At 55.8% G+C, this 23,864-nt stretch overlaps 2 protein-coding genes across 2 annotated transcripts; one reads left to right on the forward strand and one right to left on the reverse strand.

The window, feature by feature from the left end:
- Nucleotides 1-886: 886 nt before the first annotated feature.
- On the reverse strand, nt 887-6,120 carry TLCD2 (TLC domain containing 2). Its single transcript, XM_069033310.1, has 4 exons — nt 5,493-6,120; nt 5,031-5,113; nt 4,431-4,513; nt 887-2,915 (listed from the first exon to the last, which is right to left on the reverse strand). The coding sequence occupies exons 1-4, from the start codon at nt 6,044-6,046 to the stop codon at nt 2,538-2,540; spliced, it is 1,098 nt and encodes a 365-aa protein (XP_068889411.1). The 5' UTR covers nt 6,047-6,120; the 3' UTR covers nt 887-2,537.
- Nucleotides 6,121-13,333: 7,213 nt separating this feature from the next.
- LOC138120541 (apoptosis-inducing factor 3-like) lies at nt 13,334-19,530 on the forward strand. Its single transcript, XM_069033313.1, has 18 exons — nt 13,334-13,395; nt 13,471-13,580; nt 13,664-13,773; nt 14,214-14,258; nt 14,340-14,421; nt 14,560-14,672; nt 15,064-15,150; nt 15,376-15,467; nt 15,646-15,776; nt 16,350-16,465; nt 16,885-16,956; nt 17,298-17,361; nt 17,797-17,873; nt 17,954-18,071; nt 18,202-18,300; nt 18,691-18,766; nt 19,195-19,299; nt 19,424-19,530. The coding sequence occupies exons 1-18, from the start codon at nt 13,334-13,336 to the stop codon at nt 19,464-19,466; spliced, it is 1,602 nt and encodes a 533-aa protein (XP_068889414.1). The 3' UTR covers nt 19,467-19,530.
- Nucleotides 19,531-23,864: the final 4,334 nt, after the last annotated feature.

The raw sequence follows: 23,864 nt of genomic DNA on the forward strand, positions 1-23,864 counted from the left end.
TCGCCTCCCGGCGGCTGTGGCCGGTCCAGGCGCCTGTGGCCGGGAGTGGGGTGCTGCCCTCAGGGGAGCGTCTTGGGCGCATCCCGGACACATCCCGCTGATGTCCCCTGTGGAGCAGCCTGGGGACATCCCCCACGGGGCCTGTACGTCCCCTCAGCGGGGCTGAGCCCATCTCAGCCCGCCCCCGTGCCCCAGGCAGGCAGGGGGATGCTGCGCCCCAGTGATGCCACCCCCCGAGCGCTGCCCCCACGGCCACGCTATGGCCCCTAATCCCCCAGCAAATAGCCACCCACCTCATTGCCTCCTTCCTGTCTCTCTCCAGGAGCACAGGTCCCCCCCCGGCCTCAGTGCTTGCCCAGCATCTGTGAAAACGCGAGGTCCGGCTCACTGTTAAGTGGGTTCAATACGTTGCCAAGGCCACTCAGCAGCCGGGCAGCCACTTGTCTTAGGGTTTTGCCGGGATAGGGGCTCCCATGAGGAGAGGGGTTTGTTCTGGAGGGATATTGGCTCGTGGGATGAGGGTGAAAGGTGGGGTGAGTGGGTGGCAGAGTGGGGTGTTGCTCCCCAGCAATTAATTCCCTGATGGAGATGCTCCTTCTAGCCCTGTGATCCCCCGTATGGTGGGAATAGAAGGATGAGTCCTTCCCAAAACCCTTCAAGCCAAGGCTGTGGCACTTTTCCTCGGGATGGACAAGCACAGGGCATCCCTACATCTGACCTCAGTGACCTGCAAAGCCGCTGCTTATCCCACCTTAGCCCTGTGGGAAAATCACAGCAGATTAAGAGGCGCCCAACACAGGCTCCCCAACCCCACGTGCCCGGGGTACAGGACATCCACGTGACAGCAGGAATGTGGGAACACAATCCAGGCCTTGAGAAAAAACATCTCTGGTGTGGGCAGAGGCTGGAGAGCAGAGGCAGCGTTTTTAGCAGATGCAGAGGTTGTGCTAAGGGATCAGCAGAGCAGCTCCTGGAAAACTGGGAGTACGTGGCTCAAACCAAAGAGGAAGCCCTGGGTGACAGTTCTGCTCCAGCTGGGAGCTGTGAGGGGCACACAGGCACCTCAACACTGCCTGAGGTGACAAACCCAAACCTGGAGTAGGTGTCCGCAGCACCTGGAAGCTTCCCCGCTCTCCACAAATAGAAACATAAGCAGCTTTGGCCATGCATTGTTTCCAGCCTCCAAACTGCCCACAGATCACTCATCTTTCCCTGCCCAGCAGGAATGTGTCTCCCTCCTCAAAACACGTGCCACCCTCTCCAAGCAGTGCCTTGTTCCAAGCCTGTCCCCAAGCTCTTCAAACCAAATGGGAGATTTTGCGTTAAAGCTTATTTGCCACACAAAGGAAACGTGACTGATCCGGTGGATTTCTCCAGACTGGTGCACGTAACCCCAAGTGGGATGATCTTGTTATGTACACAGTGCTGGGCTGCTGGGAAACAATCCTGTGTGTGAGAATCGGTGGGGAAAAGGAAATGTGGAGTAAAATACATGTGAAAACCTTCATCTTCCTCCACAGAAAAGAGAGGGATGGGGGAAAAAAGCCCAAAACAGTAAGAAAGGTAGCGTGTGCCAGTGTACAGTGTATTTTCACTCCATGGCAGGGAGACACAGGGTAAGGACTGTGCTAAGCAGTGACACACCCCCAGAGTGGGCTGGGATGCGGAGTCCTTTTGTCCCCTCTCAGTCCCTTCCCCTCAAGCCATTTCATTTGCAGCCATTTATTAAAAGCTCGTGTTAGTAAGAGCCTTTGCTGCCAGGTGAGAGCATTACACTGGGCTCTGCAGCACGACTTGTCATTCCCAACAGATGCCTGAATCCTAAAAGCTGCCTGAAAACCCCACATCTGTGGGAAGTGACCATCACACAGCGTCCTCCATCCAGCCACTTGCGCTCTCCCACGCTCATTTATGGGCACTTAAAATTATCTGGGGACAAAACACCATGAAAAAAGCTCCAGTCGAGGTTGGGGCTGCCCCCGAGCTGGACCCCACAGCAGGCAGCACCCACCCAGCCAGGTGTCAGCCTGAGACAGTCTCCTCAGAGAGGGCTCATCAGTGCAGAGTTTGGTTTTTACTGACCCTTGCCTTGGAGCCTGTCGTGCCTGGTGGTGTTCCCATGGGAGATGCCATGGAGGACACAGCATCCTGTGGCTGATGGGATGCTGAGGGCTGCAGCACCAAAGGGGTTGGAAACACCCTGTGGTGTTGGGATGTCCGGAAGAACAGTGGGGAAACAGTGCTGCTCTGTCCCCTTCTCATCTCAGCGGTGCCTCAGGGAGCTGTGAGAGCTGTTGAGGCTTCTCTGAGCAGCTCCCAATTGTCCGACCACATCATCCAAAGGCGTTTGGGGAGCAGAGCCACAGTGCCTGGTCCACGAGCACCTCCTCTGCTGCGCAGGGCCCAGGATCTTGAGCCACAAGAAAAGCCTGGATGCTCTGTCAGTGCAGACCCTCCCTGCAAGGTACTGAAATAGCCACGTTCACCCTCCACTTGCTCCATGGGCTTGGCACTGCTCCCCCTCACAGGCAAGGGGGCTATTCCTCCTTCTCCCGCTGCACATCCCGCCTGGATTTGAAGAAGTCGCTCCGCAGCAGGCGGTAGAAGAGGATGATGTTCATGGGTGTCATGATTGCCATGCCCACCGTGCCCACGGCGTAGGTGGCTGGGGGCACGTTCTGGCGATTGTGGAAGAGCCAGTGGGTCATCCAGGCCAGCGTGGCGATGCGGAACACCACGTAGGTGCCCAGGTTGACGACGCTGTTGAGGCGGTAGCAGGTGGTGTGCACCAGGTTGGCCATGAGCAGGATCTGCCGCAGGTGGAGGAAGATGGAGTTGATCTCCACCAGCAAAGCCACGAGGGCAAAGCCGACGTACTGGTGGAGCAGCACTGCAATACCAAAGCAGACAATCACCTGGGAAGGAGAGACAAGAGGGGCTGAGCCCAGGGGCTGGTTGCTCCCAGCTGTTGCGAGCTGGAACTCTCCACGCTTGGGCACAGGATGGAGCAGAGGTGGAAAAGACCATCTGCAGTGCCAAACCACTGGTCATCCCTGCAGCACTGCAGCCTCTGGCACCTCCTCACCATTGCATGAAACCTGAGTGGGATTTTTTGTTCCAGCAGGAATAGAAGGAAAACAACTCTCTAAGCCCCAGGTTGAGACAAAGCAGCCTGACCTAACCCTGCTGTTTGTGGCCTGGGGAATGCAGCCCGTTGTGGCCCAGCAGGTTTTTCCACACACAGTCAATGGACAGGAAGGGAGACTGTAGCCCAGGGCTACGGCTACTGCTGGCTCAGGGCTTCTCCCTGGAACAGGCATCCTGCAGGGATTAGGTGGCTTTGGTGCATCAGAGAGCCCCATGGGATGCCCCCAGCGTGGCCTGAAGCACCCTGGGGCTGCTGGGTCCTGCAGCAGAGGACAGGGCTACTGGGGACAGGATTCCTGCCCTGCACCCTCCCTGCCAGGCAGGGGGACAGGCTCTGCCTGCCCATGCTTCAGCACACTCAGTCCTTTCTTTGGTTTATGCTATTAATGCTGTTCTCTGTATGGGCTCTGTAATGAGATTATCTGCTCCCTGCTCTTTAAGTCACTGTCTTGGCTTGAATTAGCTCTATTGTGGAGATGAACTTTCGGCTCACCAGCAGCAGCCAGCAGAGCCCCAGGGCTCACTGAGAGAGCAGGTCTGACCACTGCCTCCCCTGACTCATCCCAGGTGAGTGTCAGCACTGTCCCTGTCCCCCTCCCCAGGCCTTGCACACCCCTGAGCCTCCCCTGAACCCTGCAGCATCTCTGCTGCTCAGCTCCAGGCTGTGCCACCCCCCTGCCCTGCCACCCCCCTGATCCACAGTCTCAGCATCACAGAATTGTTTTGGTTGGGTCGAACACTCTGGCACCTGGGCATCAGAGGTGATCGGAGAGAAACCCACAGTGGGCACAGCAAGACAGGCAGAAGGCACTGGAGCGGGAGTCCTGCGCCACAGCTGCTCCAGCCACACCAGCCCCAGAGGAGAGGAAAGCACCCTGGGGAGCGGGAGGTGGATGGAGGGGGTGTGCAGCCCTTCCTCGAAGGTGCTCAAGAGGGCAAGAGCCATAGGAGGTGAGCTGCTCACCTGTGCCAGTGGGGACACCTGGGTCACTGCTGTCAGTGACACTGTTGTGGATCAGCCCAGCTCTCTGCCCCCATACTTTATGTACACATGGTTTTTTCCTACCCCATTTTTGGGTGCCTTTCTGCAAATCCTCAAAGAGTACAGAGTCCTGCAGGACCAAAAGGAGCTCCCAGCCCTGCTGTCGGGGCTCCTCTCCCCAGGAAGCAAGATCAGAGATATTTTGTGGCAGGAAGCAAACGCCCACACTAACAACAGCAGGAGCCCCACTCGTGTCCCCTATCCCCAGCCTTGCTGGTGGTACCTGTGCTGGTGCACTCACCACAGAGTGATGAAAGAGCAGCTCCCAGGACTGATGAAGCTTCTGATTGCATAACATGTCCACAAAGTCTTCAAGGAAATAACCTGGAGTCGGGGAGTCCATGAACAAAAAGGGGGTCAGGAAGGGCTGTGCCAGCGAATCCTCCCTGCCCCAGTGGGCTCTGCACCTGACTGGGCTGGGCAGCTCCCCCAGGGAAGTGATGGTCACATCCGTGTGGGTGGGAAGTCACACACAGAGCAGGATCACACACAGCAAAAGAAGGAAAGTGGTGTGTTTTGAGTCCCTCTCGCAATCACTCTGTACAACATGCTCCCAGGAAGAGGCACCAACTAACTCCACCAACCCCATGCGGGCACGTTTGGGATGCCCCAAGGCCTGGCTCCCCCCGAGGACGGTGGAGGGCAGCCCGGTGCCCAGTACCTCCTGGCTGCGGGTGCCGTGGGACAGAAAGGAGCCACTGTCCTTTGCCAAGAATAGGGCGATTGTTTGAGGTGCCTGAGACATCGCGACATGGCTCGAGGGGCTGGTGTCAGGCACCGACGAGCGCGTGAAGACCCCCCGGGGGACAGAACAGGGCACAGCCCACTCGCCACACCTCACCTACAGACACGGCGACCAGACTGTGCGCCCCGGGCGGGTGTGTGCCCACCAGGTCCTTGGACAGCTCGGGGTGGAGGTAGAACCTGTGGGGAGAGAGGCTGTGAGTGTCAGGCAGTGTCTCTGTTTCCCCATTTCCATCCCAGTGTCCTCAGTACCCACCTGGTGCTGCCGACCCCCCCACCCGGGAGACCTCTTGTCGCCCTGCTCCACCCACAGCCACCTGTTTTCCCCGGAGACTCCCTATCCCCTGGTGCCTCCCTGTCTCTCGGACCTTCCTCCCTCTCTCAGTGCCCCCCAGTCTGCAAGTCCCCGCTCTCCCCAAGGTCCCCAACACCCCCATTTCCTTTCGTGCCCCCTTGGCCGCAGGTTCCCGTCGGGGTCCCTGGACGCTCCATTCCCTTCCAGTGTCCCGGTGCCCCCCGGGAGCCCGGTGTCCCTCCGGGGCTCCGCGGTGCCGCTCACCCGGCCAGCGCCCCGCCGCCGCTGAGCACGCTGTGCGCCAGCGATGTCCAGATGTTGCGCCACTTCCAGCGGTTGCGCCGGGCCGAGGGCGGCGGCGGCACGAGCCGCTCCAGCCCCCGGTTCAGCAGGCGGAAAGCGGCGAAGGAACCGGCCACCACCAGCAGCCCCGGGCTGAAAGCCATGGGCATCCACCGGCCCGCTGCCTTCCCCGGGCTCCCATGGGACCAGCCTCGCTGCCCGACGGGGTCCGCCTCGCCCAGCCCCGGAGCCCGCCCTGGGCAGCGGCACCGCCCCGGGCAGCGGCACCGCCCCGGGCACCGGCACCGCCCCGCCCTGCCCCGGCCGCGATGCGCATCGCCCGGGCGGGGGCACAGCGAGCATCGCCCCCGAGGGGAAGGGCCGGGGGCCGCCCCGCTGCTGGGGCTGGCAGTTCCCGCATCCCCCCGCGCAGGGATGCGGACACGCAGCGGCAGCGCTTCCCGTCGGGGCGTGAGACACGGAGGGCGGGAGGACGGGAATTGAGCCCCCGGGGATGTATCCGCCTTCCCCGGCATCGCACGGCAGAAGCGGCGCCAGCCTGGAGCTGGCTGAGAGCGTGGCACGGAGCGGGGAACGCGTGTCCCGTCGCTGTGCGGGAGCTGGGGGCACTTCCCTCGTTCCCCGGAGGTTCCTCCCCCACTTTGGTGGCACCGGGTGGCCGAACGCCTCCCCCATGAGGTGCTGCGGCCGGTGCTCCTTCACCCCAAAGCATCCCCGGCAGGTGGTGCCCGTCACCGTGATTGTTTCCTTGGGCAGAAGCTCCCCAAGCCACCGGTCACCCCGGGTCAGGACCCCCCCAGATCACACCACCGGGGCTGATCGCACACCGAGCACGGAAAAAGATCTGATTGCCTTGCCTAAAAATGCACTGCTCTGTTATCCTCCATCCCCCTGTCCCATGTCTGATCCTGAGAGGAGCTCCCCTGATGTCTGGGATACCCCAGCTCTGCTGTCTGGAGGTTGTGGAAATTCACGATCCCGTAGCCACAATTTTAGTCCTACCCTACAACTATGCTGCTTTTCCAGCTTCCCGTAATTTGATCGCTCTCTTCTTGCTTTTTGATGTCTCCAGCAGAAACTGCTGCACAGCCCTCGCTTCCCCTTCTGCCGCCGGGATGAGTCACCGTGTACACACCGATTAATGTCAAACTCTACCTCTCCTTTGAGGTATTAATTTTGGATGAAATCTTCTACTTCCTCTTCGCTGAAACAGAAGCATGTGGAGCCTGAGCTCTTAGTTGCTGTCCTAGCTCTGGGGTGATGGACACAAAAATATCAAGTACACACGGATGGAAGGGACACTGAGTGATTAAATCAAATTGGGAGACGGGTGAGGTTCTTTTCCAACCTAAACGATTCTGTGTTTCTATGATAGTCCCAATTGGTAGAAAAGCATCTGTTCATGCTGCACAAATCTGCTTAAAAGCCAGGCAAGACAATGTACTTTCATAACAGTTACGTGGCAGGGAGACACTGCCTGAAGTAGTAGGCAGCCCTGAGTACTCAGGAGATTTTAAATAATCTCGTGTATTAGGACTCGAAGGATCACACAGGCTAATCTGTTACTGAGAAGACCAAATGCAAAGACATTTTTGTTCAGCATAAGATGTGCTGAGGAAAGAGAGATGTGCCTTGGAGACGTGCTGGGCTGCTCAGGGCACTGAGGAGAAAAAGCGTTTAACAATTAATTGAGTATAAAACTGCACAGAGCCGGTTTCCAAATGAGAAGTCATCCGTGGCGTTTTAGCCTCAAAAAATCTTGACTGCCCCTTTCCCGCCCTTCACCTGCCTGCAGGGAGAATCCCAGACCATGGAATACCTGCAAGCCCAGCCCCGTTTCCCCAGGGGCTCCTCCATTTCTAGTGTGTTTATCCTAAAGATGAAGATTCAGCCAGGCTCGGGGACAGGAACAGTTAAAATATTTCTGGAGACTGGAGAGCTTTTACCTACCACTTCTGCATGGGAGGAATTTAAGCCGTGATTAATTGAGCCTCTGATTCAAGGACTTTGATCCCATTGCTAGAACACTACCAACAGTTACATATAAACTACTTTTGGGTTCATTTGAGCCCAGATTTTACTTAACTTTACCAGGACTTCCCATTGAGCTGTAGTTTCTTACAACCTCGATTCCAGCCTTTTCTCCTTGTCTTCCTTCCTCTGCAGCAATGGCATTAACCGGGGGCGGTTTTGGAACTGGAGACTTCCAAGCCCAGCTACAAACAAGTCCCTTGACAGCAGTTCAGGCCAAATATTCAACCACACGCCACAGGCTCGGGGGCCAGGCTTATCCCAAGAAGAACCCGAACGGAAGAGCAGGGACGGGAGCTCCCGGGCGCAGCTGCCACAAGAGGTCCCTGCACGCCCGCTGGAGAACGGGGAGCCCGATCCGATGGGATTCCTCATTCCCACCTATTTGGAGATAATGCCTTTTTCACCCAAATTTCCAGAAGTTTTCCGCTGTCCCCAAACGACCTCGTTTTCTGCGGGGAGGCAGCTCAGCCTGGTGCCGGGTGGCTGCTGGTGCCTGCTCCCAGCAGGGCAGGGGACTCCTTGCAGATACCAGCAAGGACGTGCCCAGGTCCATCCCATAATACCACGGGCATCACAGCTAATCCCATAGCGGGGGCTTTCCAGCAGCACTCGGGGTGTAAATCGAGGGTACGGAATTTTATTCAATAGCTGGACAATCGTTTTTGTCTCCCTTTCCCAGGCTGGAGTTTCTCTGCAGCACATCTGAGAGATGAATCCGTTTTCCACAAAAAAACCCCCTGACAGTTTAGTGGTAATCCACCATAGGAATTCTGCCAGTTGAACTCTGTCGCCCCTAGATGCTCCCCACTACTCCTGGATGGGGGTTTGGGTGTGCTTTTTGCAGTTCCACCATCCCTTCTTTAAGGAGGAGCCCACTCTGCTCCCAAATGCCACAGAGGACTCACCGGAGCCAACAGATGTGGGAGCCAGGCACAAGTTATGCTCCTGTTTTTGGAAAGCCTCCCTCCCTTAATCTGCCTGTCTGCATCCAGGGAGTCATAAAACCCATCTGCTCACATAATGCCAGACCTGGCTCACACCTGAAGTAATCTGAGGAGTCCAAGAGCTCAAAACAAATCAAGCAGCTTGGCTTCCAAACTTTAATTAGCTGTTGTCTCCATCCCTCTCTAAACTGTGTCACCACTCTGTCTGCTTAGGCCATAAGAAGTCAGATACGTAGGAATGCTTTATATATCCACATCTCCATTCAGGAAGTCTGGAACTCCACACTTATGAAAGGATCTACTGTGCAAAATGCAGGTTCTGCATGGCAAAGCATGCCCAGACATTGCAGAGGCAGCTGTGGAGAGAGCTGAAATCAATTCAAACTTGAGCATCTACCCCTTCCAGCCAGGAACATTTTCCTGATGCGGAAGCTGGATATTCTCCAGGTAGAACTTGCTGTGGACATGGGAGAAAGGGATTTCAGTCTCTGTGGGTGTGGTGAGCAGCTCCAGGATTTAATGCAAGAAATGCCAAAATGTGCAGCACTTCACCGCTGACCTCAGGACTTGAACTCATCTGGCAGAGGAAATCATCTGCGCTTGCACCTCAGCCTGTCCATTCACCCTGGCCAGGTCTGCAAGCTCCCTGTCCTGAGGGAAGGCTTTCCCTCCCACCTCCCACTGTTTTCACCAGCCCTGCAGGTGTTCTGCTGCCCAGGCTGCTCATCCTTCCTGAGATCATTCCTGCAATACAATGTCTCCTGGGAGCTTTACAGAATCAGGATGTTCTGGTGCCAGATACCAGCTGCAGACTGGGCACAGCAGCTGCCTTCTGCAGCCTGGCATGTGGGGATGTTCCCAAACCACCCAGGCAGAGTCTGCTTTGCCCACATGATAAAGACCCCAGGGCAGGTTGATCTGGATACTCTTCTTTTGGCCTTCCTCCTTTTTCCCAGGACTGGAAGGATATTTTTCTTTTCCTCAGGTCTTGGCACAAGGGACTTGTTGGAGAAACCTGTGTTGACAGCAGAGTGTCCCTAAGGATGCTGCAGGCTCAGCTGTTTCTCAAGGGCTTGGGCTGGAGCAGCTGTCATGAACCAGTGGCACGAAGGATGTGTTCTCCCCTCATTCCAGCTGCACAGGTATGCCATGGGATTAGCAAAATTCCATTGAGAACACACTGACTGGCAAATCCCCTTCGAGCACAGCAGCACAGGCAGTTCCTTACAGTTCTCTGCTTCCAGCAGCTGCCATGCCCCAAATGTTTCAACTTTCTGAACAGTTTATCTGCTGTTATTAGTGAGGTTTCAGGTTCCTTCTTTCCTTTTGCAATGTTCACTGTGGAGAAGTGGTGCCAGGTGTCTGCCAGGCCTGTGTCCCATCTCTCACCATCACCAGACACGAATGTTTAGGAAAAAAATGTGAAACACCACATGTAATTATTCTTACCCTGTAAGCAAATCCATCCCACTAAATATTTCCTTTTTCTTGTCTTCTTCCCTTGTGGGATAAACATTTTTTTCCGTGTTTAATTCACCAATCTCAAGCTTAAGTAATTTTTGATGAATATGCATGTGCTTTATGATTACCTGATGATGCATTTATGACTACGTGGGGGTGTTTTGCACTTCAGACAGGTTAAGAATGAGTCCTCCAAGGTGGAAGCACATCCCAGCCCCTACACCCAGTTCAGCATCACACCCTCTGAGCCCACTCAGTTCCTCCTATTTTACAAATACAAGCACAGGAGCTTCCCCGCTGCATCTCCTGCTGCTGTTGGCTCTGCAGCTTGGAACTGGTTAGGTTCCCTCCTGAATTCTCTTGTTATTAATATCACAAACCAAGCTGTTCTGAGAGCAGTGCCCCATTAATCACTTCAGCTCCGCTGCAGGTTTCACCTCGCTTCCTCTTCCTGCCACTGAGCTGCTTTCCTATGATTTGACTCTGTGGGTGCTGCTTGTTAAAATCAGCGGGTCTGGTAGGGCAGAGAAGGGCCCTGAGCTGGGTGAGCTGGGAAAAAGGTGGGAAAAAAGATGCATCCACACAGCCATGGCATGAAAAAATGTGCTACACCAGCTGATGGTGGTGGGAACTTGAAGGGAGGAAAGTTGCGCCCCTTAAATCCTTGTCTCTAAACCTGAGTTTTCTGGAGGGCCAGCAACACCAAGACACAGCAGAAGTGAAGGTATCTAATAAAATCCAAGGTCAGCTCAGCAGCTCGTGTGACTCAGCACCAACGTGGGTGGCAGATCAGCTCACAGATATCTGATGCCCACCTGGGCTCTGTTTGTGGTTGAGGGCACCACTTCCTTTTCCTCTCTTCCTTCCTGTGTTTAATCCTGACTTGTGCTACAAGCAAAGTAATGAACCAGTGAATGAACTCTAAAACCCTCTGAGTAACCACCTCTGGTTTACCTAAAAAGGGCCAAAAGATGTTTACAGAGCATCTTCCTGAAAATCTGCCTCCAATCCCATCCCAGTCCCTCGAGGGCATATTGTGTGTTCCTGACACACACCAACATCCCTGCAGCCAACCCAACCTTCTCTCTGAAGGGCATCCAATGCCCTTTTCCGCTTTCTAGCCTTTGTCAATCACCTTTTCTATATCCTTTCTATCATCCTTGCCTCTGTCAGGCATCTTGGTTTGCCCTTTTCCTTTGCACTTTACAAAAGCCTTTCCTGGGTGCTCGGCTGCATCCAGCAGCATCCATTGGCATCCAGCAGCCAGATCTGCTGCTCAGCCCTGCAGTGCAAATGTCCCTGCACAGGATCAAGCTCCACCTGCCTCATCCCAAAGCTGCCTGCCTCTGTACCTGCCCCTTTGCCTGTTCGCTGCAGATTTCCATCCGTGAGCAAAGGTTTTTCCAGCGATTTCTGCTGAGTCAGAGAACGCTCCGCGAGGGCTGCTGCTCCTCCACGTGGGAACGTGCTTCTGGGGAATAATTACAGAGAATTTAAATACGGACATTTGGCAGCCAAATTGCTTCACATTCAGGCTCCTGGCCAGGAGGGCAGAGCCCAGAAGCTGCTCATTGGTGCTGTGAGAAAATTCCTCATTCCTGTGCCCAGCGTGGGTGTGCAGAGTCCGTGGGCCGAGATTATCCGGACACGGCAGTGTCCCGGTATCCTGCTCTGGAGGAAGGGGGACTCACGGCTTACAGGGTTCCATGAATTGAACTGCTTCCCAAATAATCCTGCCTGCACTTATCCAGCATCCTGCACGTGCCTTCTTCTCCGGGTCATACCCACTAAAGGATTTTTATCCCCCCTGCTGCTGGATTTGGGAATGTGCTGCTGGCAGGGAGCTGATCCCTGTGGATCTCCTGTTCTGCAAGGGAGATGATGGAAGCACGCTGTTAGTAACTTTTTCCCCCCTTAATTTTTGAGGCATATTTTAAGTTGTGAAACATATTGACTGTGAAATAGAGATAAGAACAAGAGGAGACACAAACAGTGTAGGTGTTACTCCCGGTTTTTTGCAACTCCCACTTCGTTGTAAAAATAGCACAGCAAGCAGCACCCTGCTCCATGCCATCCTTCATGGGCCAAGGGATGATGGGATCGTGTGCCTGGACATCAGGGACTGAACCAGGAGCAGAGCTGGGATTTAAGGCACGTGCAGAGCTGCTGAACACTTCACGCTCCTTAAAATCAACGGAGAAAAATCCTACACAAAGATCAAATTAAAGAATTTTAAACGTTGTTGAAATATGTAAAAAGTAGCAATAACATTCCAAAGTGCTGCAAAAATGCGTTGTGTTGAGCTGGAATGCTTTCCATCAGGAAAAGGGGCAGTGGGAAGGGACCGTGGGATATCACTGCTTCCCCTTGAATTTCTGGTCACAGTGCCCATGGCACACCCCATCTTTACACCACACCTGTGCCATAATTCCTATGTGCCCTCAATTCTTTTGCAACTCTAAACCCCAGCAAAATACCCTTAATTAGGCCCAGGCCAGTTGCAGAAATCAGATAAAACTCCCTGACAGGCAGCTGCTTCCAGGAGCCGTGTCTCCTGATGGATGGGGATGTTGTGCAACTCGGGGAGAGCATCACCAGCCGTGGGCTGGCAGTGGGCAGAACATCTGTGGTGAGACACCAGGGTGTCACCTCACAGGAGAAAGTCGCAGACAGAAGCAGTGGTGGCTCTCTGACCTGGGGGATGGGTGCCTGAACCCCCCTGGCAGGACCAGGTGAGTACCCACCGATGATTCTTCTAAAGAACCTGGGATTGGGGCAGCGGTGCAGTGGGGATTTGCAGGAGCAAGTCACCACCCTGCACTGAAACCTGCCTTGAACGACCTTCCTCTGCTCTATTTCTTGCTTTTTTCTCTCCAAAATAGAGAGGCAGATTCCTAATCAGCCTCTCAATGACTGCTAAGGTAGGGACAGCATTAAAGACCAAGAGGTTTGACTGTTTTCTAGCCCAGGAGGCATTTTGGGCAGGAATTAGTGCTTTCACAGCAATTACCATGAGTAACATCTCTGCACAAACGTTGGAGAGGCTTTGGAGAGGCTGAAGTATCTCTTTAGACCCAATTTGAGGGAGACATGGGATATGGCAGCAGCACCTCCCCATAAATAATTGTATTTGTTTACAAGAGCCATTAATCACATCTGCTCTGCAGTTGAGTTTAATGGGACTCGGGGCTGAAAACAAGAAGTGGGTTAATTCAGAGGCGAAAAGGGCAGAGGAATGGATGTTGGGTTCAGACACAAAATTCAAATGGGTGTTTTCCACCAGCTGAAGGTCATTTTGCTGCTGCATCAGAAATTTGGGACCCCTTGAGTGCCTGACATCGACCAGCTCCAGCAGCCACCGGCATGGACGGCGATGACACCATCACCGCCGAGGTCTGCAGGGAGGACGACGTTGGGGATGGACAGTGAGTACCTGGGGGCAGTGGTGGGGATTTAGATGGTTCTGTGCCCACCTCTGCACCTCTGCACCTCTGCCCCAGGCTCCTGGAGGTGATGGTGGCCGGCTACCCAGTGCTGCTGGTGAGGAACAGGAAGGAATTCTGTGCTCTGGGCAGCAAATGTCCCCACTACGGTGCCCCACTGAGCAAAGGTAACCTCAGCTCGGGGCAGGGGGAAAAGAACACATTGGGGAGGTTGGTTGTCACTGCCCAGCTGGGGGGGGTTCTCTTGCAGGGGTTTTGAGAGGGGAGAGGCTGCGCTGCCCCTGGCACGGGGCCTGCTTTAACATCAGGACTGGAGACATTGAGGAATACCCTGCTCTGGACTGTATCTCCTGCTTTAAGGTGACTTCTTGTCCTCTCATCTGGGTGACTCTCACATTCATTCTCTCTCACAAGCTCCATGTCCCTGACACCAACTGAAAGCCTCCTGCCCTGACCACAGCTCTGTCCCACAGAGCTTCAACACAAGGGATGATCCTTGGGATGGTTTCTTGGGATTGTGTAACTCCCTGCCCTAAAGCTCCTTTCAATGAAAGGTGATGCTGTAGATCCTGGTATCCCTCAGAGTCAGCACAAATGCTTTTGGAATGAAAAAGAGGATTTACAGCTCTTCCTGAGTGCTCTTGGGATGAGAAGAAAAGCTCATGAGCTCCTCAGCATCATGTGACATCCAAGATCAGAGTCAGAGACAGATGGCACACTGGACCAGGCTCTCCCAGGAGAGCTCCTACCACAACCTCATGGATGCAGCACTTAAAAAACCTCTCCTTTCCCTCCTTCAGGTAACAGTGGAAGATGGAAAGGTGTTTATTACAGCAAAAAAGAAGGTACTGGCCTTACCTGCTGTCACTGAGCACAGGCAGCACCTCAGGCTGTGTGTGACTTCAGCATTTTGCACTTCGTTGCAGGACCTTGAAAGCAGCCTGAGGGTGAAGGACGCAAGCAGGAGGTGCCTCCTCAACAAGAACACGATGCTGCTGCTGGGGGGAGGTCAGTGAAGGGATCTTCCCTCTCCACACACGCTGGGAGCTGCCACTCTCCTCTCCAGGGAGGACTGACCTGCTCCTCCTGCTCCTCCTCCTCCTCCACAGAGATGTGTCAGAGGGCTGAGATGAGCATCTCTTGTAGGTGTGGCTGCCCTGGTGTGTGCAGAGACTCTTCGCCAGGAGGGATTCACTGGCAGGATCATCATGGCCACCAAAGAGAAACATGTTCCCTATGACAAGTCCAAACTAAGCAAGGTTCGTGTGTGATGAGGGCAGGACTGTGCCTGGGCACCACGTGTGACAAGGGCCACACTCGGGGCCAGGAGCACTGGAGTGAGCAAAGCAGGAGTGCTGAGGCATCCAAGAGGAACAGGGGTGTTATTTCCAGGGAAACATCATCTTCCTCCTGGAAAGTCTTTGATCAGAGTCAACATAAGCTGATGTTTTTATCTCCTTTTATTGAGTTCTTCCCACTAAAGTTTGATGGTTTTTCTGACAGCGGGGACAAGGTGGTGGGGCAGTGTGGGGAGCTGTGATTCACTAATGCAAAACTCACCTCTTTTGCAAACTGACTCCCCAGTGAACACTCCAGGAGAATTGCTGCCTGTAAGAAGTGCTTCATTTCATGTTCTTGTTGTGTTTCCAGGAAATGAACTTGAAAGCCGAGGATGTTTACCTGAGGAAACCTGAATTCCTCCAGGACCAGGGCATAGAGTTCTGGACAGAGAAAGAGGTACTGGTGCAGCTGAGCTCAGTCCTCAGTGGGCGATCCTGTTCCTGCCATGGGGAGGGTGTAACACTGACCTGTGTATCCATGGATGGACCTGTGGGAAGTGGGAGAGAGGACCCCAGCATCCCTCATCTCACCTGAGTGTCCAGAAGCAGGGCACACAGGCACAGGCAGGACAGAGAGTGGATCACAGGTACCTGTCTGCTCTGTGCCCCTTTTCTCCTGCAGGCAGTGTCGGTGGATTTCCAGAAGCAGAAGGTTCACTTCATGGATGGGTCCTCTCAGAAGTACCACCAGCTGCTCATTGCAACAGGCAGCCAGTGAGTGCACAAGGTGTTTGCCACACACAGGATTTTAGGCAGGACAACACTGGGAGGTGGAGGTAGGAGATGAGATGAAAGGGCAGAGTGGAATGACACAGCTGTGGGTTTGTGCTCCTTTCTTACTCTTTCTGTTTAATTTATATCATGAAATGCATCTGGATTCTCTCTCTTTCAGCTCTGGTTTCCTCAAAGTCCCAGGTGCAGACCTGCAGAATGTGTGCATGCTCCAAACCCCAGAAGAGTCCAGCAAGATCTTGGAGCTGGCAACTGGGAAGAATCTGGTGATTGTAGGAGCTTCATTCATAGGTACCAGGCTGGAGTGGGTGTCAAACCATCAGTGAGAGCCCTCAAACCCCCTTCTGTTTCGTATGCACATTAACCAGAGGCCCTCAGGGAAGGGATGTTCCTTTTCTACCCAGCTGGGATCCTCCCTGGAGCCCTGTAGCTGCTGGGGGTGTTCGTTACACAGCACACACTCATTCTTTCCTCTGATAGCCAGAAACTTTGAGAGCTATAAACAATTGCTGCACATGGACAGAGGGAAATGTGCCTTATGAAAAGGTCACTGTCCTCCAGAGGAGCTGGATTCCCCAGAAACACTGGGAAAGCAAGGGGCTAAGGCCCAGAAGCTATTCTGTACATAACCAGGAGCTATTTTGTACCTAACCAGGAGCTATTCTTTGCATTTCCTGATATCCAGGTCTGTGTGCACAAGAACAAAGCATGGGGGGAGCTAAATACCTCAGCCCAGAAATGCACAGCAAAGCAGTTCAGCACTGGCAGCACATCAGATTTGTTCTCCTGGAAGAGGAGAAGGTTTCCAAGGGTGCAGGTTCATGCTTGCAGCAGGCTTACCTTGGGCATGCCTCTTCCTTGCAGGAATGGAGGTGGCTGCCTTCCTCTCAGACAAGGCTGGGACCATCTCAGTGGTGGAAAGAGAGGAGTTCCCTTTCCAGCACACCCTGGGTCCTCAGGTTGGAGGTGTCGCCATGAAGGTTAGGAAAACCTGGGGCTGATTTCTAGGATGGAGAACACATGGTATCCAAGCAGCCCAGGGATCCACATCAGCCCAGGAAACCTCACCCCTGTGCTGAGTCATAACTCTGCGTGCCCAGCCTCTGTCCTCACCCACAGCTCACCCACCAGCTCTGCACACACGGCTGGCCCCAATCTTCCCCCCCCCCCCCCCCCCCACACATCACATTCTTCATCCCAAACCCACCTCATACACCAGTCCTGACCAGGACTGCAGAGAAAAGCCAGGCTCCCAGGCTGCCTGCACCAGCCAGGGACACAAATGGAACCTCCCTGCAGCCTGGAGCAGCAGCAGAGCTGTCTGCCTGGGTTTTGGCTGGGTACAGCTGTTTTTATAGCCTGGAATTTCCTAATGAATACTCAGACCAATCCTTTTCAGATGCTGCAAAATAAAGGGGTGAAGTTCTACATGAAAACAGAACTCTGTGAGCTGAAAGGAAGGGATGGAAAGGTCAGTCATGCCTTTGTGATCCCTGAACTGCTAATTTTAGGGGAAAAAAGCCCAAATTGAGGTATAACCCAGTGCCTACATCAGGCTTTCCTCTCCCTTGTCTAGACCCTCCCTTCCTTTTCACTGAACACAGCTCTGGGCTCAAAGGGCACCAGTAAGTGTTCCTATCCCAGGGACAACAGTGTGATTTTCTTTTGCATCCCCAGAAACACACATTAGTTGGACAAGGTGATCCGAACCTGGGGAAGAAAAAAGCCAGCAAAGAGCAAAGCAGCAGGGAGGCTGTGGGAATTAGGACAGAGGTTTTAACCCTTCGTTCATGATCCTTCCTTCTTTCCTAGGTCGCAGAGGCTGTTTTTGCCAACGGAGAGAATCTCCCTGCAGATGTGGTAGTGGTGGGAATAGGTAAGAGACCCCAGCTGGGAGAGGGAGGCAGCTTTGGGAATGGGGAGAACATCCAGCATGCCCAGGGCACCTCAGTTCATTTCCAGGACACCGTTCCCTGAAGTCTCTTTCCCACTCTGTTATCATCCAGCCCTTCCTCTTGGCCCCAAGCACCTGGAAAAGTCAGCAGCCCATGAGCACACACTTGGCAGGAGGAAAGGAGCTGGTTATGCTCTTGCCGTGCCTTTGGCTCTTGCTGAGCTCCACAGGTCCCTGCTTTGTTCCCAGAGCGTGCTGTGTCCTGGGCCCTGGTTTTATTGCCCCTTTACTGGCTCAGCACCAGCCCAAGCACAGCTCACTGCTCCAAGTGCTCTGTTCCAAGCAGGAACAGGCGCTGTGGGGCCAAATTTCCTCCCCATCCCTGCAGAGCTTTCATCCCTGCTCCTCTCCCCACAGGGTCGACCCCGAGCTCTGCATTTCTGAAGGGCACCTCCATTGCCAGAGATGACAAAGGTGCCATCCTGGTGGATCTGGTGAGTGCCAGCTGAGTATCCCAGGTCACACAGCATCCCTTCTCTCTCATCACTGCACTAATTTCCCTTTGTCCCACCAGCACATGCAAACCAACATCCCAAATGTCTTTGCTGCTGGGGACGTGGTCACCTTCCCAGTAGCACTGCTCGACGGGGACAGGTCCAGCATCCACCACCAACAAGTGGCTGAGGCCCACGGTGAGAGCACAGCCACGTCACTTCCCAGCTCCCTTGGAGATGGGAATGGGACAGAAGAGACAGCAGGAGACACAGGGAACAATTTTTAAGGACCTGCAAGAAAAATATTCCCTCTGTTGGCTCATCCCAGGTCACTGTGCTGCTTTAAACATGCTGAAGAGAGGGAAGGAGTTGCACACTGTTCCTTACTTCTGGACCACGTTGCTTGGGAAAAGCATCCGCTATGCAGGTAGGAGGGGACAGAGAGAGGGGAACAGGACTTCTTCCCTGCCCATCTGCTCACCCACCCAGCTGGGTCTGGGGCCTGTAAACACAGTGTGGTTGCAGAGTTCACCTGAAGCAGCTCAAGCTCTGGACTGGCTGCCATGGGGAATTTGAGCCCTGGAGGTCACCCAGAGCTCTTGTTCTTTGCTGATGTCCAGTGGCTTAGAGGTCACAGAGGAAGAACTTCCCTCTCCAAACCAAGGAGAGGCTCAAAGGCAGTTCTGGTTGTCCAGGGCCTTCATGTCTGCTCTCCAGCCCTGTCCCAGCCCCAGTCACTGTCCACTCTGTCTGGCTTCGAGGTGGGATGGGTGGCAACTGCTGTGCCAGGGCTCCCTAAGCAGGCTCTCTCTCATAGGCTGTGGGAAGGGGTACACTGACACTGTTGTGAAGGGCAGCCTGGAGCAACAGAAATTCCTGATCTTTTACATCAGGTGAGTGAATCCATGGCCAGTCCATGCCCTGGGAACAGGGCCCAGTCCTCCCTCTTACAGCCTGCAGAGATCCCACGGAGGCTCCACATCCCGTGGCTGTGCACTAAAGGCAGCTGCTGGGTGCTGAACCAGAGAAAACCAAAGCAGGGCAAGGAAGGAGAAGAGAATGAACCCGAATGGTGACACCAGCTGGGCAGAGAGCCTGGGACACATCTCCTCTCCCTCTGCCCCACTGCTCCCAGGCTCAGTGCCTAGCTCCCAGCATTGCCAGGCAATCTGCCATGAGCCCCTGTGCATCCTGCAGCACCAGCCACCCTGCCCTGAGCCCTCTGAAATACAGCTGCTCCCTGGCCACTGTGCCACAGGGATGCTGCTATGCTGAGTTTTGTACTCTGAGAAGATCCACATTCTTCCTCTTTCCCTTCCAGGGATGGCCATGTGACTGCAGCTGCCAGCCTGAACTGCGACCCCATGGTGTCTCTGATTGCAGAAGTATTGTACTTGGGGAAACAAATCTCCAAAGAAGAAGCAGAGTAAGTGACATCCTGACTGAGCTGGTGGGTGGCTCTGTGCTGTTCCCCATGTCAGCAGAGCCCACTGAGAGACACGAAACCAAGAGGAGTCACTGCAAATCCCCAAGCTACCTCTCATTTGCAGGGCCTGTGACATTGGCAACATCCCCTCGCTGGCACAAAGCTAAGCTTGGTGCGTGCCCCTCGTGAGGGGCTCACAACCAAGTGTTAACAGCTCCACATCCTCCCACCCTGGAGAAATAAAACCATCAGCAAAGCTGAACCCAGCACCTGCATTTTGTGTTTGCAGACAGCCTTTGGCTGTCCACTAGTGCCAGGCAAAGCACAGCAGAGCTGATGTTGTTCTGGGCTGGATGAGAGGAGGATGCCCGTGACCTGGGGCTCAGCTGGGGGTCTGAGCTGGCAGCAGCCACCACACATCCACAGATGCACCAGCCAGAGATCCACCAGCTCCTCCTGTTCCTTCCTGGTTGGCAGGGAGCTCTCATTTAGCACACCGGTCACACTGACCTTCTCCTTTGCAAAAACCCATTTTCCCACCAAGGGGAGCTGTGACCGAGACAAGCTGCTCTCCCAGCAGAGAATGAGGTGGGCTGCGTGCAGGAACTTGCACAGAATACCCTGCCCCTAAGGACAGAGGGATGCCACCCGACCTCTGAACCAGCAGCACCTGCTGGCAGTGCCACTGCTGTCTTGAATATTGCATTAGCTGCCGCAGCAAGCAGCCAGCCTCTGGCAGAGAAATCCCAGATCCAGCCTTTCCTGTGTCTGCACTGGATGCTTGGAGGAGGGGGCCAGATGCTAGAGGAAAGAGTTACTAGATTCTTGCAAGGCAACAGCGAGCGAGGCTGTGCTTTCTACAGGAAACCTTGCACTTACTCACCAGTCACATGGGGCTTTGCAGGAGGAAGGGTAAGTCCCAGGAACCAGGCAAGTTCCCACAGGGACACTCACAGCCAGCCCAAACCCCCTCTGGTTTCACATGAAGTGCAGGATAGCCAGAGCCTGAGCCCTCTGCTCAGCAGATGAGATACAGATGAGGTTTTGTGTTAAACACCCAAACTTGTCCTCTGGCCCCTTCTCACACATGAATTTGACCTGAATTATGATGTTTTGGATTTCCTGATCCCACGGGTTTGGTGCTTCTGCTCAGGGCAACTCTCTGCTCTGAAAGAGCCACATCTGACCCAGGAAAGAGCTGGGTTTCAGCAGCACAGGTTGTTCCTTCGTGACAAATCTACACATTCCCTGTGAGGCACACGGAGCACACAGCTCCCATATAGATAAATCTGTGCTGCATGGGAGGGGGAGCACGGCCTGGGAGCTGCTCCTCCCTGCCCTCAGGCACCCTGCCCATGACTTTCTACCCCTCGATGCCCTCTGGGATGTGCTGGGCACTGAGCAGGTGCCGGCTGTTTTGTTTGGACTTGCAGCAGGGCAGCTGTGGTGGAAGAGACGGGCTCTGCCTCAAGCTGGAGGAACTCATCCAAGGGCGTTCAGCAGTCCCACTCCCTCTGAGTGACAACCACCCCAAAGAAACTCGGCTTCCTGTAGCCATCAGCAAGCCCAAACCAAGCACAGCAGCTTTATGTAAGAAGGAAAGACCCCAGGACAACAGACTTATTCTCTACTTCTCCCACTTAATGGACACCAGGCCACTTTCTGTGCTTTGCTGGGTGCCAAAGTTTGAGAGCAGCCCTGCCTTGGGCAGCTGGAGCCTGGGCAGGCAGATTAAGTTGAGATTGTGCAGACATTTCAGCACAGGGCTGTTCCTCCCTGCCCGCCCTCGGAGCTGGGATGAGCTGTGCTCTTCCTGGCAGGCCCTGAGCAGCAATGCCTGGACACTCCCCTGATTCCCATTCACCAAGACAGCCTGGGAGTTGGTGGTCCCAGCCCTCCTGTGGGAAAGCCTGGGGTGCAGAGTCTCCCTAGAGCCCTTGCTGGGCCCGTGGAACTCCCCTCTCACTCAGTGCAAGGCAGGGACTTCTCCAGCCCTGGAGAGCAGCTTCCAAGTTCCTTCCAGGGCAGTCTTCTGCTTCTATTCCCCAACAAGCCAGAGCCTGGACCATGGAGGAGCCCACTAAAGCTCACCATGGCCCCTCTTAGGGGGTTCCAAAATACCTGGAATCCGGGCACCGCAGTCAGGGCTGCCTGGCCTCCCAGGGACAGAAGTTCCGGGAACAGCCGTCCGGAGCCGTGCGTGACTCGGCCCTGAGTCACCCTGTCCCAGTGGCCCGGCCCCACCGCACCCAGCCCGACCCGCAGCAGGGCAGCGTGGGTGTGGAGCCAGCCCTCTCCCCAGGCTCCATCCCACTGCCTGGCATGTTGCAGGATTAATCCAGCTCCTGAGCTCAGCAGCAGGTCAGACCTGTGGGGTATGCCCAGTCTTGGCTCACCTCTTGGGCTCGGGACGAACCCAAGGCATCTGAAGGATCAACCCTTCACCTGCAGATCCCAGAGTGGCATCAGTTGGGGGCACAGCTCTGGTGCTGTGCCCCCACCCAGGGTGTGGGGCCCCCACCATCTTCCCACCTGGTCCAGGCAACCCACAGGCAACAAACTTCCTAGAACTGAATAGTTGAGCAAAACAACGTTTAATGCCTCTTTCGGTCTCCTCTAGTCGCCTCCCAGCTCAGTGCCACCCCACTGAGAGGGGGACAGAGTTTGACAGCCCTGCTGGCACAGCTGCCTGGCAATCCTCCAGCCAAGGCTCTGTCTGGAGGCTGCGAGGAGACTTTCTTCATCCTGGTCAGACTCATCCTCAGCCCTCCAGTCCTCAGGGCGCTACAGAATGGCTCATCCGGGTCGCTCAGGGCACGACTCTGGCTGGCATCCAAGGTCCAAGTGATGAGAAGAGAGTGGCTACATTCAACAGTTCTTCAACTGGCAGCTTTAGCTACTGGAGAAGGACATAAAGCTTGCCACTGAAGAACTGGTGCTGGTTAGCCAGGAGCAGGGTGGCACGGCAGCATCTGGGAAGGGAACGCACATTTCAGAGCCAGGATCGAACTGTGCCGAGCTGAGCTGTCACCCACAGCAGCTCCTTTCCCCCACCCCAACAACAATCCTGATCTATCGCTCTGTCCTCTCCCCAGGGCTGAAATCCCCCCAAAGCCGGGAATCCAGAGGCAGCTCCGACCTCAACTGTCCCCATCCCTCCCCGCTCCCAAAGCGGGTGGTGCATGAACTCCAGCACCTGCAGCCAGCCCTAAACCATGAGCGACAGGCAAGGAAATCCAAGGCCATTTCTGCTGGAAAATAAGAGATAAGGCAACCTGCTCCAGCAGGGCCCAGCAGCCGCGGCAGGGAGGCTGCTGCAGGTAGGGGTTATGGCATTCCCAGGGCTCACCTCGGGCATCCATCAGCACTGGCAGGGTCCCACCTGGACAGGAGCCAGCCGCTTCCTGACAGGGAAGACACTTTGTCAGGCGGCTGCTGCCAAGCCACCGGTGGGGGAATTTCAGGCAGCTCAGCCCTTTTCTGAGTCGTTTTGTTGGAGGGCCAGGACGCCAACCCCAGGGCTGGTGTGGGACTCCACTGCTTCCCCCTCGGCGCGGGAAAAAACCCCTTTTTCACACCGCCCAGCGCTTTAGCTGCTGGGGATGGAGTTTTGGGAACCTCCCGGGAAACCGGGCACGGTGGGGGACAGATGGCAACGGGAAACATGGGAAACCCCCGGGCGGCCATCACGGCATCCTCCCACCAGCGTCACCCCAAAGGCACTGGGGACCCCGGCGGGCCCCAGGCCCGGGCGGGCAGCGGGGGAGGCCGAACCCCGGTGGGTGCTGCGGGGCTTTCGGTGCGGGGCCGGTGGCCGGGGCGCAGCGGCGGCGGCGGGGCCCGGCGGGGATGCCGAGCATTCCTGGCGTGCCGGGTACATCTGGTCCGGATTCCAGCGAGCTGGTCCCGGCCCTGCTCCACCCCCGCCGGCCCGTGAATCAGCACCCGCCGCTGAAGCCGCCGGCCCCGCCAGCACCGGGGGCCCCGCCAGCACCGGGGGCCGACGAGGGGGGGGTCCCTGTCGGTAACAGGGTTCCCACCCACCCCATCTCAGCACCGACAGACCCCAGCGGCTCTGATAAGGGCCCCGGTGGGAGCTCGCCCAGCTAATAAAAAATGCCGTGCCCCCAGCTGGTGCCCCCCTCCCGGTATAACCGGGTCACCCCCCCTCCCCCACTGTCTCTCCTCTCGGTAAAAGCAACTCCCCCCTCCCCCCTAACGGCGGCAGCTCTCCCCACACCGCTCCACGGCAAAGCCGCTCCCTCCACTCCCCCCCCGGGACACCCCGCCGCCCTCCCGGCCCTCCGCTGCCCGGGATGCTCCGCTCCGTGCCCACGGCGGGGAGCGGCCGCGGGTCAAAGTCTGCCCAGTCCGGTCCCGGAGTGAAGGTCACCCCCGGGGCGGCCACCGCCCGTCGCGGGGAGGCCCCGACCGCAGCCCCGCCCGCCCCACCGGGACGCTCCGGCGCAGGGGCCGCGAACGGGCCCCGGCCCCAACGCCCTTCCCCGCCCCACCGACACCGGGGGCGAGGCCGCCCGGCCCAGGCGGCGCCGCGGAGCCCGGCG

Source organism: Aphelocoma coerulescens, chromosome 19 (genome assembly GCF_041296385.1).
Source record: "Aphelocoma coerulescens isolate FSJ_1873_10779 chromosome 19, UR_Acoe_1.0, whole genome shotgun sequence".
Lineage (NCBI taxonomy): Eukaryota > Metazoa > Chordata > Aves > Passeriformes > Corvidae > Aphelocoma > Aphelocoma coerulescens.

Bases quoted from the DNA above. Each gene is read 5' to 3' on its own strand.
- LOC138120541 (XM_069033313.1), top strand. From the start codon at position 13,334: ATGGACGGCGATGACACCATCACCGCCGAGGTCTGCAGGGAGGACGAC. The intron at 13,396-13,470 runs GTGAGTACCTGG...CCTCTGCCCCAG, and splicing joins GACGACGTTGGGGATGGACA to GCTCCTGGAGGTGATGGTGG. The intron at 14,673-15,063 runs GTTCGTGTGTGA...TTGTGTTTCCAG, and splicing joins ACAAGTCCAAACTAAGCAAG to GAAATGAACTTGAAAGCCGA.
- TLCD2 (XM_069033310.1), bottom strand. From the start codon at position 6,046: ATGCCGGGGAAGGCGGATACATCCCCGGGGGCTCAATTCCCGTCCTCC. The intron at 5,114-5,492 runs GTGAGCGGCACC...CTCTCCCCACAG, and splicing joins GGCGGCGGGGCGCTGGCCGG to GTTCTACCTCCACCCCGAGC. The intron at 2,916-4,430 runs GTGAGTGCACCA...TCTCCTTCCCAG, and splicing joins TGCTCTTTCATCACTCTGTG to GTGATTGTCTGCTTTGGTAT.